This window comes from Hippoglossus hippoglossus, chromosome 16 (genome assembly GCF_009819705.1).
Source record: "Hippoglossus hippoglossus isolate fHipHip1 chromosome 16, fHipHip1.pri, whole genome shotgun sequence".
NCBI classification, from domain to species: Eukaryota; Metazoa; Chordata; class Actinopteri; order Pleuronectiformes; family Pleuronectidae; genus Hippoglossus; species Hippoglossus hippoglossus.
The window spans coordinates 26689542-26705657 of NC_047166.1; the positions used below are offsets into that span (position 1 = coordinate 26689542).

The following is a 16116-nucleotide window of genomic DNA, read 5'->3' on the forward strand; positions in this document are numbered from 1 at the left end:
CGTCCCCCGATCTTCTAGACCTATAGCAGCATAACTAAGAGCAGGTACAAGACAAGCCTGGACCGGCTCTAACTATACACTTTATCGTAAAGGAAGGTTTTAAGCCTACTCTTAAACGTACAGAGGGTGTCTGCCTCCCGAACTGAAACTGGGAGATTATTCCACAGGAGACGAGTTTGATAGCTGAAAGCTCTGGCTCCTACTCTACTTTTAGAGACTTTAGGGATGACAAGTAAGCCTGAATTATGGGAGCGCTGTGCTCTAGTGGGGTGATATGTTACCATCAGTTCTTTAAGGTATAATGGTGTCATATTATTAAGGGCCTTGAAGGGGAGGAGGAGAATTTTAAATTCTATTCTAGATTTAACCAGAAGCCAGTGTAGCGAAGCTAATACAGAAGAAATGTGGTCTCTTTTCCCGGTTCTTGTGAGGACACATGCTGCAAAGTCTTTAACAACTTACTGCTGGAGCCTCATAAGAAGGAATTACAATAATCAAGTCTGGATGTAACAAAGGCGTGGACTAATTTTTCTGCATCTTTTTGAGAAAGGACATGTCAGATTTTTTTAGATGTTACGCAAGTGAAAGAAGGCGGTCCTAGAAATTTGTTTTAAGTGAGAATTAAAGGACAAATCGGGATCGAAGATCACTCCCAAGTTCCTGACTGTTTCATTGGAAGCAAGGGCAATGTCGTATAGCACAGCTATATCATTAGATAATGTATCTCTAAGGTGTTTAGGGCCAAGTATTAGAACCTCTGTTTTATCTGAGTTTAATAAGAGAAAAATTCGGTTAATCCAGGTTTTTATTTCCTTGAGACATGCTTGGAGTTTAGTTAATTGATTACACTGTTCTGGGTGTCATCCGCATAGCAGTGGAAATTTAGAGAGTGTGTCCTGATAATGTTTCCTAGTGGAAGCATATATAATGAGAATAAAATTGGGCTGACCACAGAGCCCTGTGGAACACCGCAGTTAACTTTGGTGCGCGCAGATGACTCATCATTAATTTGCACAAATTGGAATTGATCTGAAAAATAGGATTTAAACCAGTTTAGGGCGGTTCCTTTAATGCTTATTAACTATTCTAGTCTCTATAATAAAATTTGATGGTCAATTGTGTCGAATGCTGCACTAAGATCTAACAGCACGAGGACAGACACAAATCCCTGATCTGAAGCTATTAGAAGGTCATTAGTGACTTTTGCCAAGGCTGTCTCCGTGCTGTGATTAGCTCTAAACCCTGACTGAAAGTCTTCATATACATTATTTTCCTGGAGAAACTCACACAGCTGATTGGCTACAACTTTTTCTAGGATTTTAGACAGGAAGGGGAGATTAGATATCGGTCTGTAATTGGCTAAAACCTCTGGGTCTAGGTTGGATTTTTTGAGAAGGGGTTTGATTACAGCTAGTTTAAATGACTGTGGTACATATCCTGATGATAATGAGAGATTGATTGTGTTCAGTAACGTACTATCAATTAGGGGCAGAATTTCTTTGAGTAATTTTGTGGGAATGGGATCTAAGATACAAATTGTGGGTTTAGAAGATGAGATTATTTTGGTCAGCTGATCAAGGGTAATCAGAGAGAAGCTGTCTAAATAATTGGTAAGATTCTCAGCTGTTCCTGAGATTTCTGTTCTTGATAGGGTATTAGTGCCAACTGAGGGCAGGAGATGGTTGATTTTATCTGTAATATTTTGACTTTTATCATTAAAGAAGCTCATAAAGATATTGTTATTCGGGGATCAAGGAATACTGGGTTCAGTGGAGGTTCAGATTGGAATTATTTCCTTAAATTTAGCTACAGCACTATCAGGTAGACATCTAGAAAAGGAGTTTTTTATAATTGGCATACACTACCGTTCAAAAGTTTGGGGTCACCCAGACAATTTCGTGTTTTCCATGAAAACTCACACTTTTATTTATCAAATGAGTTGCAAAATTAATAGAAAATATAGTCAAGACATTGACAAGGTTAGAAATAATGATTTTTATTTGAAATATTAATTATGTTTTTCAAACTTTGCTTTCGTCAAAGAATGCTCCATTTGCAGCAATTACAGCATTGCAGACCTTTGGCATTCTAGCTGTTAATTTGTTGAGGTAATCTGTAGAAATTTCACCCCACGCTTCCTGAAGCCCCTCCCACAAGTTGGATTGGCTTGATGGGCACTTCTTGCGTACCATACGGTCAAGCTGCTCCCACAACAGCTCAATGGGGTTGAGATCTGGTGACTGCGCTGGCCACTCCATTACAGACAGCATACCAGCTGCCTGCTTCTTCCCTAAATAGTTCTTGCATAATTTGGAGGTGTGCTTTGGGTCATTGTCCTGTTGTAGGAGGAAATTGGCTCCAATCAAGCGCTGTCCACAGGGTATGGCATGGCGTTGCAAAATGGAGTGATAGCCTTCCTTATTTAAAATCCCTTTTACCTTGTACAAATCTCCCACTTTACCAGCACCAAAGCAGCCCCAGACCATCACATTACCTCCACCATGCTTGACAGATGGCGTCAGGCACTCTTCCAGCATCTTTTCACCTGTTCTGCGTCTCACAAATGTTCTTCTGTGTGATCCAAACACCTCAAACTTTGATTCGTCTGTCCATAACACTTTTTTCCAATCTTCCTCTGTCCAATGTCTGTGTTCTTTTGCCCATATCAATCTTTTCTTTTTATTGGCCAGTCTCAGATATGGCTTTTTCTTTGCCACTCTGCCTAGAAGGCCAGCATCCCGGAGTCGCCTCTTCACTGTAGACGTTGACACTGGCGTTTTGCGGGTACCATTTAAAGAAGCTGCCAGTTGAGGACCTGTGAGGCGTCTATTTCTCAAACTAGAGACTCTAATATACTTGTCTTCTTGCTGAGTTGTGCACCGGGGCCTCCCACTTCTCTTTCTACTCTGGTTAGAGCCCGTTTGTGCTGTTCTCTGAAGGGAGTAGTACACACCGTTGTAGGAAATTTTCAGTTTCTTCGCAATTTCTCGCATTGGAATAGCCTTCATTTCTAAGAACAAGAATAGACTGGCGAGTTTCACATGAAAGTTCTCTTTTTCTGGCCATTTTGAGAGTATAATCGAACCCACAAATGTGATGCTCCAGATATAATAATGGAATAATGCCTTGCAGTGCATACTTTGTTGTCAGATTTGTCTGTATTTAGGAGAAGATTAATAAATAAATATAAATCACACGAGTTTTGAAATTTTTATTTAGATTAATCAATAAAAATAAAATTGATAGGTGCAGCCCTAATTCACAGGTAATAAAAAACGAAAACATACCAAGCGCGACCTGAACCCGATAAGCACTGTTTTTTTTTTGTCTCAGAGCCTGATGTTTTACCTGATTGCAGGCCACTGGAGTGAAAAAAATAAAGCAGATAGCCCAGCCAACGTGACCTAACCCGAATATTTTTTTAAAATCTTGTTCAAACCTGGCCGGACCACACGAGTCCCTATGGGATATCCCTGTATCTTTGTCTGTCTTAACTCTCAACAAAACTAATAAGAACTACCAAAATACTACCTCAGAGAAAGCCGCATGTGAGGGATGGTAAATGGTCTGTATTTATAGAACACTTTTCTATTCTTGATGACCACTCACACCTTACATCCCAGTTTTGCCATTCACCTATACACTCAAATATTCATATCAACTGCCACCACGATTCGCCATCACGGTCATAATCAACGATACGCAATTGCATTATTATTGAATAAACCAAATTTTCAATGACATGGCTTGGAGGAGAGGACAGGCTGATTCAGTAAAATGTAGCCTTAATGTTTTAGAGGAAATGCCTGAAATGGTACTGAAGCATTTACAAGTCACTCAAAACAACGTTTACTCGTCCAATAAAATGAAAAGGAGAGAAGTCAACTTCTCTGTCAACTCTGCTGTCAACAACTTTATGCTAATTTAGCCTTAAAAGAATAACCTACATTACATTTGATAGTTTAACTAATTTAATGTTGTTGTTCTTTTACTACTTTCAGTGAATAGGTGTTTGTTGTCTCATTGTTTGAAAGAGTTGTCACTGTTGTAACCTCTCTGAACACATTCAAATGATTTAAATGAACTTGATGGCCTCTCTCCTCATCACAGCAGAAAAAAGTGACGGAACATGTGACTTACAGTGCAAATGATTCAGCTTGCTGAGGGAATAATGGCGCTGCAGATGCCAGACTTGTTTTGACAAGTGGATTACTGTTCTGATAACATCAGACTGGCGCTTGGACACACTCTGTTCTTTAGCCAGTGCAAGAGTCTGTACACTGTGTCTTGGAGTCTCACAGAATTCACTGAGAAACTAGACCTGTACACTGAATAGTTTTGAAGCCTGCTAAGAGAAAGCATTCATGTGGGTGTTGTAACATCTGAGAATGTCTTGTGAATATTGCAGAGGTATCATGACTCCAAAAAAGTCAAACAAGCAATCCACTAATACACTGATTCTCAAACTATGGTACGCGTACCAACAGTGGTACGCATAAGAATCTCAGAAATATTATAATATTATTGTAAAAAAAATAGACGGTTCAAAAATACTACAATCTTGGCTCCTTTTCTTCTATTTGGAAGAAAAGACCGTATAAGGAAGAGCCGTGTTGAAGGTGAAGTGGCCACCGACAGTAAACCGAGCGCAAGTGCTAGTAGCTACGTTAGCAGCGCCAGTGAAGTCTCCACAGCACCTGCTAGCAGGGAACGGCGCAAAACAGTAAGGAGATATGACACTAGTTACCTCCAATTTGGATTTAGTAGGAGCGGGATGCAGGATGAGCCCAGGCCGCAGTGTGTGGTATGTGGCGATGTTCTCAGCAATGAATCCATGAATCCATCGCATTAGGGCTGCACGATATTACGAAAACATGCGATAATGTTGTTTAATATTGGAATGACAATATGACTTGCGATAAATAAATATAAACAGTCCCTGGCTACGGACGCAGAGATCACAGACAGCTCCACAGCCGGGATAAGGTGCTCAGCCCGGCGGCAGCGCCACCACCCAGTTGTGGCAGAAACCAGGGAGCCATGCACAGCTCCACTATGTCCACTTACAGTGTTAATGTGGGGTGTTTTCATACATGTTTGGAAACAGTTTTTAGTGGCTCTGTAAGTAGTTTACATCATCTCTTGTGGCTCTGTCATTCGCGCTGCACCAACCGCGTCAAACCAAACCAAGCGCGCAGCCATCTCCTCCAGCTCTAAATACATTTACTAAGATTACAAGGTCTGTTGTTTTTACTCAGACTGAGTTTATACACGTGTCCGATCACACTGTTTGTGTTGTTTTTGGAGAGAGAGGAAAAGAGTGAGCCTGACGGTTGATGAATGCTGCTCTAAATAAAGATTGAACTCATTAATAAAAGTATCGATCATAATGTGATGATCAGTGTTAATATTGTGGCGACAAACATATAAGAGAGAGAGTGAGAGAGACACAGCAGCGGAGTGTGTGTGTGTGTGTGTGTGTGTGTGTGTGTGTGTGTGTGTGTGTGTGTGTGTGTGTGTGTGTGTGTGTGTGTGTGTGTGTGTGCTGTTACTTTTCCCTCAGGTTCTGGGATCATTAATAAGCTTCAAAATGCTTTTATATAATCAACCGCTCATAATGATGAATTTAACTCGAGACAAACGTGATCACTAGTTTAGTTGGAGGAAGCGGAGCGAGATTTGATGGAGCCGCGTCTATATCTATACACCCGTGTGTGTGGAAGTGTTTAAGTGCCAGTTCTAGTTCTACACCTTTTGTACAGCGTGGCAAAAATAATTTTCTTATTAGGAATAAACCTTCATCTTGCGTGAACTGTCTGTAGCTGAATAGGTTAGGCCTACACTACTGTATTTTAACTTGTTTCATAACAGTGGTACTTGGAGAGCCTAATATTTTCTGAGGTGGTACATGGTGTAAAAAGTTTGAGAACCACTGTGCTAATAGAATGCATAGGTTTTCTACACGAGCATTTGATGGATCTGCTGGACTGTTAATTATTTTCCCCTATTCCCATTTATTCTTTATTCTATTCCTTATTTCTATCTGTATTGTAACAGTTGGTTGTCCTTTCAATTGATAATCACATTTGAAAGTGAATTATAACATTCAGTAAGTACCCAATTTGTGCAAATGTAAACATAATTTATTGAAATGTAAATAGTGTGTTAATGTAGATTAACTCTGAAAAATCGTTGACATGAAGTGACATTTGCACTTAAACACTGCATTCCTCTGCTCTGTGGTGATTAATGTCAGTTGATTACTGATGCTGGGAAGACTGGGATAGGGTTTGGTGATGTCAACCTAATTGGCTTGTGACGAGGTATGATGGACGATGCCATCCGGTGGGGGGGTCGTAAAACAAATTTTCTTACTCTACTCGCAGACGCACACACACAAACGACTCAGCAGATGTCAGCTGACCTGCTACAGTTTGAACGTTGTTTTGTCTGAAATAACTGTCACAATATCAACACTGGTCACCACATAATGATCAATACTTTTCTTAAATGACTTAAATCTTTCTTCATAGCTGCACTTATTTCAGCTCATCCTGACTCCGTCTTCTTTCTCTCGCTCTCGCTCTCGCTCTCTCTCTCTCTCGCTCTCTCTCTCTCTCACAGATACACAACGACACACGCACTCTTACACACAAACAGTGTCATCAGACACGTGTAAACTCAGACTGGGTAAAAACAACAGAATTTGTAAACTTAGACATTGTGTGGACAGCCGGAGAAGATGGTGGGGTGCGCTTGTTTTGGCTCGATTCGGTTGTGATAGAGACAAAGAGATGAGCAGCCAAAATTAAAACTTTCAGCCATCATCGATGGACTTTTCTGCCCAACCTTAGACTGGGATAGGTTGGGTACAACAGGACTGGGGTGGGCATTTTGTGTTTCTTGCAAATTGTCATGTTGCTCCTAAGAAGTTATTTTGAATTAAGTGTTTTTTTCCAACTATAATCAAACTTAAAACTCTGAAAGTCTCTCGCTGTTTTGGGATTTTTACATCATGCTGTCTTACCTTTCCCTGATTCAATCCCTGTTCTGTTCCAAATGTTACAATGGCTTGTTGTAATACACTAAAAGCTGCACAGAGCTTTGTGGAAAAAAGTGTCCTCAAGCGCCCAGGCATTATAGCTCAGAGTGTTGTGTATTGTTCCTCCCACACAGGAACTTCACACAAGTGAGTGAGTGTCCAGCCACGAGTAAGTGTGAGTCAGGTCTGACACTGGGTACCAAGACCAGACAAGGTCAAGACTTTTGCTCAAAACAAACTGATAAGTGTCTCAGACTGCAGACTTCCTCCGTGGAGGAAAGAGGAATGGATGATTGAAAATGGGAGACTGAAGAATAGGAAATGGTAAATGGTTTTGTATTTATATAGCGCTTTTCTAGTCTTGATGACCACTCAAAGCTCTTTACAGTACACTTACATTCACCCATTCATACACACATGCATACAGTGCAATTAGCAGCACTTTTTTGTTCTATGAGGGGTAATTCGGGGTTCAGCATCTTTCCCAAGGACACTTCGGCATGCAGATGGGGAAGGCTGGGGATCGAACTGCCGACCTTCAGGTTGGAGGACGACCGCTCTACCCCTCAGCCACAGCCGCCCCGGAAAAGCAGGGAAGGAATGATGGTGTTTGAGGGAGAAATGCAAGAAGAAAGACTGATAAAGGGCAGGAAGTGTTGGGAGAGTCCATGAAGTGGTGTGGAAAAGACAGAGGAGGATAGTGGCGTAAAGAAAGGAAAGATTGGTTATAGAGAAGATGGCCATGTGGTGATAAATAAAGGCTTAAAAGAGATGGTGTGGGAGGAAAGTAAAAAAAGATGAAAGGATAAAATAATGAACAAGAGAGGGAGGGAGGTCATGCCCGATCAGCTCTGATGAGTGCGTGCAAGTGTGAGTATCACAGGACAAAACAACACAGTTATTCAGAGTTTCCACAAAGAAACCACTGTACACTGACATGCCCTGCACACTTTACAAACAAAAGCCACTCAGTATGTGACAGACTGACTGGGAGTCTGTCGTGTGCTGCCCCCTGCTGGTGAATAGTTGTTAACAACAGACAGAGTGCTGCTCAATCAATGAGTCTGCAACTCCTTAAATATTCTGTTTACACACTAAAACATTGTTTCCTACTTGAGAAAACTAGGTCAATTTAGTAGCTCATATCACAGGGTTTTCATGAGTATTGTTGTCATGGAACTGTAGAATTCTTTTGTAAAAAAAGCGTTTTACCCCAGAGATATTTTGACTTGTCATGGAAGGAAGACCGCAAGTGTCACTGATGACGTTGATGTGGTTTTACTCAAGCAAATCATTTAAGTGCATCAAATTACAGTAACTGTTTTTTTCAATAATCATTTTATATATTTTTATTTTTATAGATTGTTGGCTTAATCAATATAGAATAATATACAGATTAATCATATTCCTTTAGTAGTACCACTACTTTCGATTTTATTATACCAAATTTTAATACTATTTAAATAGCCTCAATAAATTAAACAAGGTCATGTTTTTTAATGTGGATTATTTGATTTTGGACTGACCTCTCTTGAGCTGCTCTCAGACATGTACTGAACTCTGTAGATCCTCCGTATTTTCTCTGGAGGTGGTGCATGTTTTAACGCAAATGTCAGAGTGACAGCCTCCGCAGTTTTTGCGGCTCTCTCCGCCTGACCTCCTTGTATATTATCTGTAGAAAGAAGGGAGAATTCGATAGGGATCCCTGCTGGATTCACAGTGAGCGTGTGGGGAGGTTGATGACGCTTCTAACACGCAACAGAAGCCAAAATTTGAAAAACTAATATCTCCCTGTGAAAAAGCTGTAACACAGACATAGGAGACAAGACATGACATGACCTGCGTGGAAAGACTTTTCAGGTTCTAACCCCCACCCCTCTCTCCTTTTCTCTGCAGCTGAACTGGAGTTTGTTCAGATCGTCATCATTATCCTGGTGATGACAGTGATGGTGGTGGTGATCATCTGCCTGCTCAACCACTACAAGCTCTCCACCTGGTCTTTAATTACAAGGCAGAGCCAGGCCCACAGGCACAACCATGCCCTTCAGCAGGTCAGTCTGTCTTTCTGCGTGAAAGTGAAAGTGAAAGTGAAAGTGAATGAGACAGAAAATAAATGTTTGTATCAGGTTGTATTTATCTGTTCTGGCCAGGGCTCCAGACTTACATTTTAAATGGTCGTCATTTAGGTGCACCAGCACATAATTTAGGTGAGCCCAAACATTTTCACTGTACCTTTTGGCACCTCAATAATGCTCCTATAATAACTTTTCTTGACAGTTCCCATATACATTGGTAATTTCTTGACTAGGGCTGGATACTATCACTGCTTTCTCAGATCGTTTTGATTCCGACTCACAAGGTGAGTGAATAAGGATATTTCATTGTACAATACCAATTTATTTTGTGAAAGAAATTCTCAGAGAACTAAAGCTGTGCAAGGAAACCTCTAACTTAGTACATTATCAAAGATTTTAAGATAGGCTATAACAATAACAAATTTTGTTGGACAATTTGTTATAAACAAATAAATTATAAATTATTGCGATAAATGATTTTATTGTCATCATTTTGAAACCATTTTATACCACTGATATAATGATAATATAACATAATCCTGCGAGTTAACCATTTCAAAGAGCAATTAACTTTTAATTATAAAGAATATTCAGTCTTACATTTGAATTAAATATTAAAATATCCTGAATAAATTTTTTTTTTAAAAATTTAAATAAACACCAATAAATAAAATGGACTCTCTGGCTTTGTTAACAAAAATTCAGAGGACATGACTCACTAAAATACACTGAGACAGACCAGCTAAATGTTAGGCACACGGGTGTAAACTTTCAGTCGCTTGTGTGACCCACTCTGGAGCTCTGATTCTGGCAGTGCTATTCTCTCAGCATCTGTGCCAATAACATTTTGATCAAAACTTCTGATGAGTAACAAGCTCAGTGTATGTCAGTGTATCAGTTCATCTGTTCTCACTGAATATCCCTGCGTGGTCAGTGAGGCTGTGCATTCTTCCTTTTTGAAGCAGGACTAACATAGCTCAACAGTTTGTTCTCAGTGAAGCTGCACTGAGCTAAATTAATCCTTTCATCCTAGTCAGAGTCTGTGTCCCTGTGTCACTGAGGTAAGAGCTTTGCTCCAGTCTGTGAGGTGAATTAGCAGAATTGGTTTCTTCATAGCCAAGCTCTGTCAGACCTTGATCTTTAATTCACTACAGTGCTGTCTAGACAGCAGCACCGCTGCACCCTGGCATGGCGACAAACACATGCTTACCCACTTGCACATACGCACACTGCAAGATTGCACCCACTGAAATTCAGCTAATAAACCCACATCTCCTCTTTTTGATCTTTTTAGTCACTCTCTGCTGTGTGCCGACAAGTAAAAATGAATCAGACTAAAGCAGCCTCCAATAGTTCAGTAAATTACTGACAGAACTGGTAAAACTGTAAGACTTTTCTATGGTCCAAACATGAATGAAAAGACCACAAATGATCATTGTAAGCAGACTTAGTGGAGGCTGGGTGTTTGCCCCAGACTTGGTGGCGCTATGGCCGGGCTATGCGCCCTCTCCCTCGGGCTGTGTAGCTGTCCATGGTCCCTGCGTCCGTAGCCAGGTGGAATTTTTTCAATAAAAACATGTTGATAATGCATTTAATTTTTTTCAGTGTCTGCATTAGCTACTCACTGTATGAGGTCTATAATAGCAGCAAACCCAAAGAAGAAAGATTGTAACACAGTATACTTAAGCATTTGTTTATTTATCGCAAGGAATATCGTCATTTCAACATTCAACAACGTTATCGCATGTTTTCCTAATATGGTGCCAGCCCTAATGTAGATAAAAAAAAAACAGCTACTATTTCATCATTGTATTTCTTTATTGTACCCTTTATTTTGCCCAATATTTAGGGAACTATTTTGTCCTCATTCCCAAAATGGACAGGATTTTCGTTTGAATCCACCAGGCGTCTTTCGTGTGGCTGTTTCATCGTTTGTGTTCTAATTAAGTTGTTATATTTTTTCTTCTCCTTCCCTTTTTTTGTAAGAGAGAAAGGTTGTAGCATCAGCTTAATGGGTCAAATCAAAAATCATCCCAGACATAACAAGTAACAAATCTATAGTTAATGTTGATTTTAATATATTGTCAAATAAAAAAGTAGACTGTTCAAAAAGATGACTTTGTCAACATTAGAAAATAAAGATGCACTTACTTAACCCCTGAAGCTCACACATCATCTTCAGACACTTAAACCTTAGCCTTTGTCCTTGTTTCGTCTTAATGTTTAGGAAGGGTGTCTGTGGCCTTCAGCGACTCGATCTCAACAAGGTGCCTCCGAGGTAAGACATCTACTAAACCCTCTTAATCATAGAGAATAGCCATCCCAGCAGGACTATAGATATGCTTGATATTTACAACCATGGTGACTCTGAGAGCCCTGAACTGTTGCTCTCAAGACTGTACTTAGATTCAGATATATACAGCACAATGACAGCTGTATGTAGAGACATGTTATTAGGTGTTGAGGAGAGCTGACATGACAAGCAGCCTGATAAGTGGAGTCATTTGTTTCATCTCAGTAATGACAAATGTAGCAGTAAGTAAGGGGTTGATGACGTTTCTAACACACGATAGAAAGAAAACAAATATCTCTGGGTGAAAAAGCGGTGCCATGGCGTTGTTAGTGTGAGTCACATTTCTTGTAATCAAGTGTTACTATTACCCCTTTCCTCCATGTGTGCCTGTTCTGTTTCCTCTCGGGCTTCACTGAAGACATTTCAACATGTAGGATTTTCTTTTCTGCCAAGGGTAATTTGTGCTGAAAGAGGTAACCCTTCCCTTTGTTTTGTTCCATAAAATAAACGCACTGTCCCGTAAGGAAATTCAGTGGACTTCCTGCTGAATCTGATTTGGTTTCAGAGGCTTCACTGTTCTATCAATTGTAGTAAAACAATTACTACGTATAATATTTAAGACCTTAAAATGTTAAGTGCTTTGAAATAATGTATTTTATAATTTGGCGCTATACAAATAAAATTTAATTGAATTAAATAAATTGAAAAATTACACATTGTACAGCTTTTGTATATAGTTTATTTAAATGATAACTTGCTTCAAGTAGCACATTAAACTTTGTTTGACATACAAAGGCAGTGTTGAAAGTATAGGCTATGAAGATTGCAAATAATATAAATGAAACAGAGGGAGAAGAGCTGAATCCAATCAGTGATCTCTTTTTTGTATTGTAGCTGCTCTGTATTAAAATATATCTGTCTCTTCTCAGGTCTTCTTTGTTTTGTCAGTTTGTTTTTCTTAGTGCTCACTATTTGTAGAATCACTCAGCAGTGACAGGAAAACTCTTGGGGCGCAAATATTTTTGAAGTGTAAATATTTGATCATCCAGGAATTAGAGCTTCTATGTTGCACTGGGTATAGCTGGCAATTCACTCCAAAAACAAAATCACAATTTGGCAAGACTTGTGAATACATAACCACAAACAAATGCCAGTACACTCACTGTGACTGTTTGTTTGATGGTGTCCATGCCAGATGGAGGAGGTTACGATTACCAGTGGGCAGAGACGCGCCGGGAAAAATACAGAGTTCAAAGAACACATTTCCACCAAAACAAACACACCATTTTTTTTTCATTATAAGTCTCCTGACAGCTAAAATTGTCATGTGTGAACGACTTAAGTAGATGAGGGAAAAACGTGAGGATTGGATAGAGAGAGTAAATGGTAAAAGGCAGGGAAAATTTGACAGAGAGTAGGAGGTGTAGGAGTATCAGGGGAGGCTAAGAAAAAAACAGTGTCAACGTTAGAGAGACAGAACCCAGACAGACACGGAGAAACAAGGAAAAGGCCATGGAAAGAAAAACATAGAGGGTGACGCAGCCAATGTGTGTGGGTGGCTGATAGATGCAGTGATGGGGGGCTGTGCATGCATGTGTGTGTGTCTATGTGTGTCTTGGTGTTTGCGGCAGAGGAGGTGGACAGATTTTGGTGCATCATTAATCAGCAACACCTCCCCTGACACTGTCTAGACAGCTGTCTGAGAGCTGCCCTGCCCCATTGCACTCTCCTCCCTCTATCGGTGATGCACCTTTCTCTCCCACCTTCCCTCCCTCTATTTGTCTGGCTCTATACATTTTCTTTTTCTCTCTCTCTCTTCCATCTCTTTCTGTCTTTACCTCTTTAGCTCTCCTTTACCCTTCTTCCTCTCTTTATCAACATGGCTCTCTCTTTTTTTTCTGTACATTACATTACATTACTTTTTTCTGTAATCCATCCATCCACATCATGTGGACATGAGTCCACATGATGGCGCCGAGGAAGGCTGCCGTGTCTCAAGCTCCCCCACAGCTCTGCTACATCAGCAAATGCATCGATGACGTCGTACCCAGGATTACTGTACGAACATTCCCAAACCAGAAGCCCTGGATTAATGGTGACGTCCATGCCAAACTTAAAGCACAGAACAACGCCTACATCTCAGGTGAGAGGAGTACAGGAAGTCCAGGTATGTGCTCCGAAGTGCTATTAGCAGTGCCAAGAGACTTTACAGGGACAAGGTGGAGTCTCACTACAAGGGCTCCAACACAAGGAACATGTGGGCTCGACTCAAAACCATCTCTGACTACAAAGCAAAGACCAGCAGTGCTGATGTAGTGTCTGCATCTCTCCAAGAGGATCTGAACACCTTTTATGCACGCTTTGAGAGCAACTCCCCGGCTGTGGAGATACAAGAGGCCCAGGAGGACCGCTGCCCCCCAGTAATATCCAGGGCAGATGTGTGGAGATCTTTTAACCGGATCAACACACGCAAGGCACCTGGACCTGATGGCATTCCTGGCCGAGCTCTCAAGGTGTGTGCAGATCAGCTGGCAGATGTGTTCACAGACATTTTCAACCTGTCACTGCTCCAGTCTGTAGTCCCTGCATGTTTCAAGGAGACCATCATTGTCCCTGTTCCCAAAAAAACTAAAATCCTCTGCCTGAACGGCTACCGCCCAGTAGCACTCACTTCCACCATCATGAAGTGTTTTGAGCGGCTAGTCAAACCCTTCATCACCTCCTCCCTCCCTGACTCTCTGGACCCTCTTCAGTTTGCCTACAGGCCAAATAGGTCGACTGCAGATGCCATCTCCCTCACCCTTCACACTGCCCTCTCCCACCTGGACCAGAGGGACACATATGTGAGAATGCTGTTCATTGACTACAGTTCAGCATTCAATACCATCGTGCCCCTGAAGCTCGTCACCAACCTTGGGCTCAACATCGTCCTCCGTGATTGGATCCTGAACTTCCTGACGGGCAGACCACAGGCGGTGCGGATAGGCAGCACCATCCTCCACCCTGACTCTAAACACCGGTGCCCCCCAGGGCTGTGTCCTCAGTCCTCTCCTGTACTCCCTGTTCACGCATGACTGCGTGGCCACCCACAGCTCCAACACCATCGTTAAGTTTGCTGATGACACGACCGTCATAGGCCTGATCACCGGTGACGATGAGATGGCCTAGAGAGAGGAGGTCAGAGCCCTGACATCTTGGTGTCAGGACAACAACCTCCATCTCAACGTCAGCAAAACAAAGGAGCTGATCGTGGACTACAAGAAGAGACAAGGAGTAGAACACGCCCCCCTCTCCATCAACGGGACTACGGTGGAGCGAGTCAGCAGCTTCAGGTTCCTCGGGGTTCACATCAGTGATGACCTGACCTGGACCAACCACACAGACTCCATCAGGAAGACGGCCAGACAGCGGCTCTTCTTCCTCCGCAGGCTGCGGAGGCTCAACATGGATGCCAGGATTCTCTGCAATTTCTACAGGTGCACCATAGAGAGCATCCTGACTGGCTGCATCACCGCCTGGTATGGCAGCTGCACCGCCCTGAACCGTAAGGCTTTGCAGAGGGTGGTGAAGTCTGCCCAGCACATCACCAGGACGGAGCTACCATCCATGGAGGACCTCTACACCCAGCGGTGTAGGAAGAAGGCCAACCGGATCATTAAAGACCCCTATCACCCCAGCCATAAACTGTTCTGCCTGCTGCCGTCACCAGGCTCAGAGACAGTTTCATCCCCCAGGCCATAAGACTTTTAAACTCCTCCAATCTGTCATAATTCCACTACTCTGCACCTTAGCATATTTGCACTATTGCATATTTGCACTATTGCACACACTTGCACTATTGTTTTTCTTTAGGTGTATATATATATTTTAGATATGTATATTTTATTTTCTATTTTAAATTTTGATATTCTATTTGATCTTATTTGATCTTATTTTACTCTATATTTTTTCTGCTTGTAATATTCTGAGCATTGTTAAAGAGAGCCTGTGACCCAAGCATTTCATTGCAAACGACTGCTTAATGTAATCGTTGTGCATATGACAATAAACTCTTGAATCTTGAATCTTGAATCTTGAATCTCAATAGTCTTCCCTTTAATCCATTCACTTCCTATCTTTCTCTTTCTGTGTCTCACTTTCAATTGATCTGATCCTCTATCCCCCCATTTTTTTAATGTTTTTCCAGTCTGATGGTCTCTCCATCCTAGCGGCCTTGTCAGTGTAGGTTGACTATTGGAGCCAGAGTCAGATGGAAATGGATTCCCTTTGACAGGGACTCTCCTCAGCAATGTGTTGTATTGGAAAAAAATATGAGAAATAATAATTGATGTGAAGCTCTCTGGTGGAAGCTTCACTATGAAGCAGTGTGTTAAATATTTTAGTTTTCTTTTCACTGTAAATAAACTAATGTTTTTAAAGGAGGCCTATTTTGCTCATTTTTGTTCATAATTTTAATTAGAAAAGGTTTACAGGCTCCAATGTCCAGAAAATGCTTTAGTTTCTTTATTCTATTCATTGCTCTCTCTCTCGGAAAACTCTTATTATCTACTCACCACTATGCTGATGGAGTGGTGAGTGAAGTGTTTGAGTCCAGCGGTAAACGGCATTGCAGCCAAATCAAATACAATTGAAGTAACATACATAATAAAATGCCTCCATACTGCTACTGTGGTGTCATACAAGTGTCTGTAAGCCCCGACATTCAA

The 16116-nt window shown here is 41.3% G+C and overlaps 1 protein-coding gene across 4 annotated transcripts in view; it reads left to right on the top strand.

Moving 5' to 3' along the window:
* The window catches only part of LOC117776873 (low-density lipoprotein receptor class A domain-containing protein 4-like), a 71099-nt gene that overhangs the window by 51102 nt on the left and 3881 nt on the right, over positions 1 to 16116 (top strand). For 3 of the 4 annotated variants that reach the window (XM_034611243.1, XM_034611242.1, XM_034611241.1), the window contains 2 exons: positions 8939 to 9093; positions 11345 to 11395. In XM_034611243.1, the coding sequence (XP_034467134.1) occupies positions 8939 to 9093; positions 11345 to 11395 (206 nt within the window). Of the gene's footprint in view, positions 1 to 4310; positions 4708 to 8938; positions 9094 to 11344; positions 11396 to 16116 lie in introns of those variants that run through there. The other variant, XM_034611244.1, reaches the window with a different exon arrangement.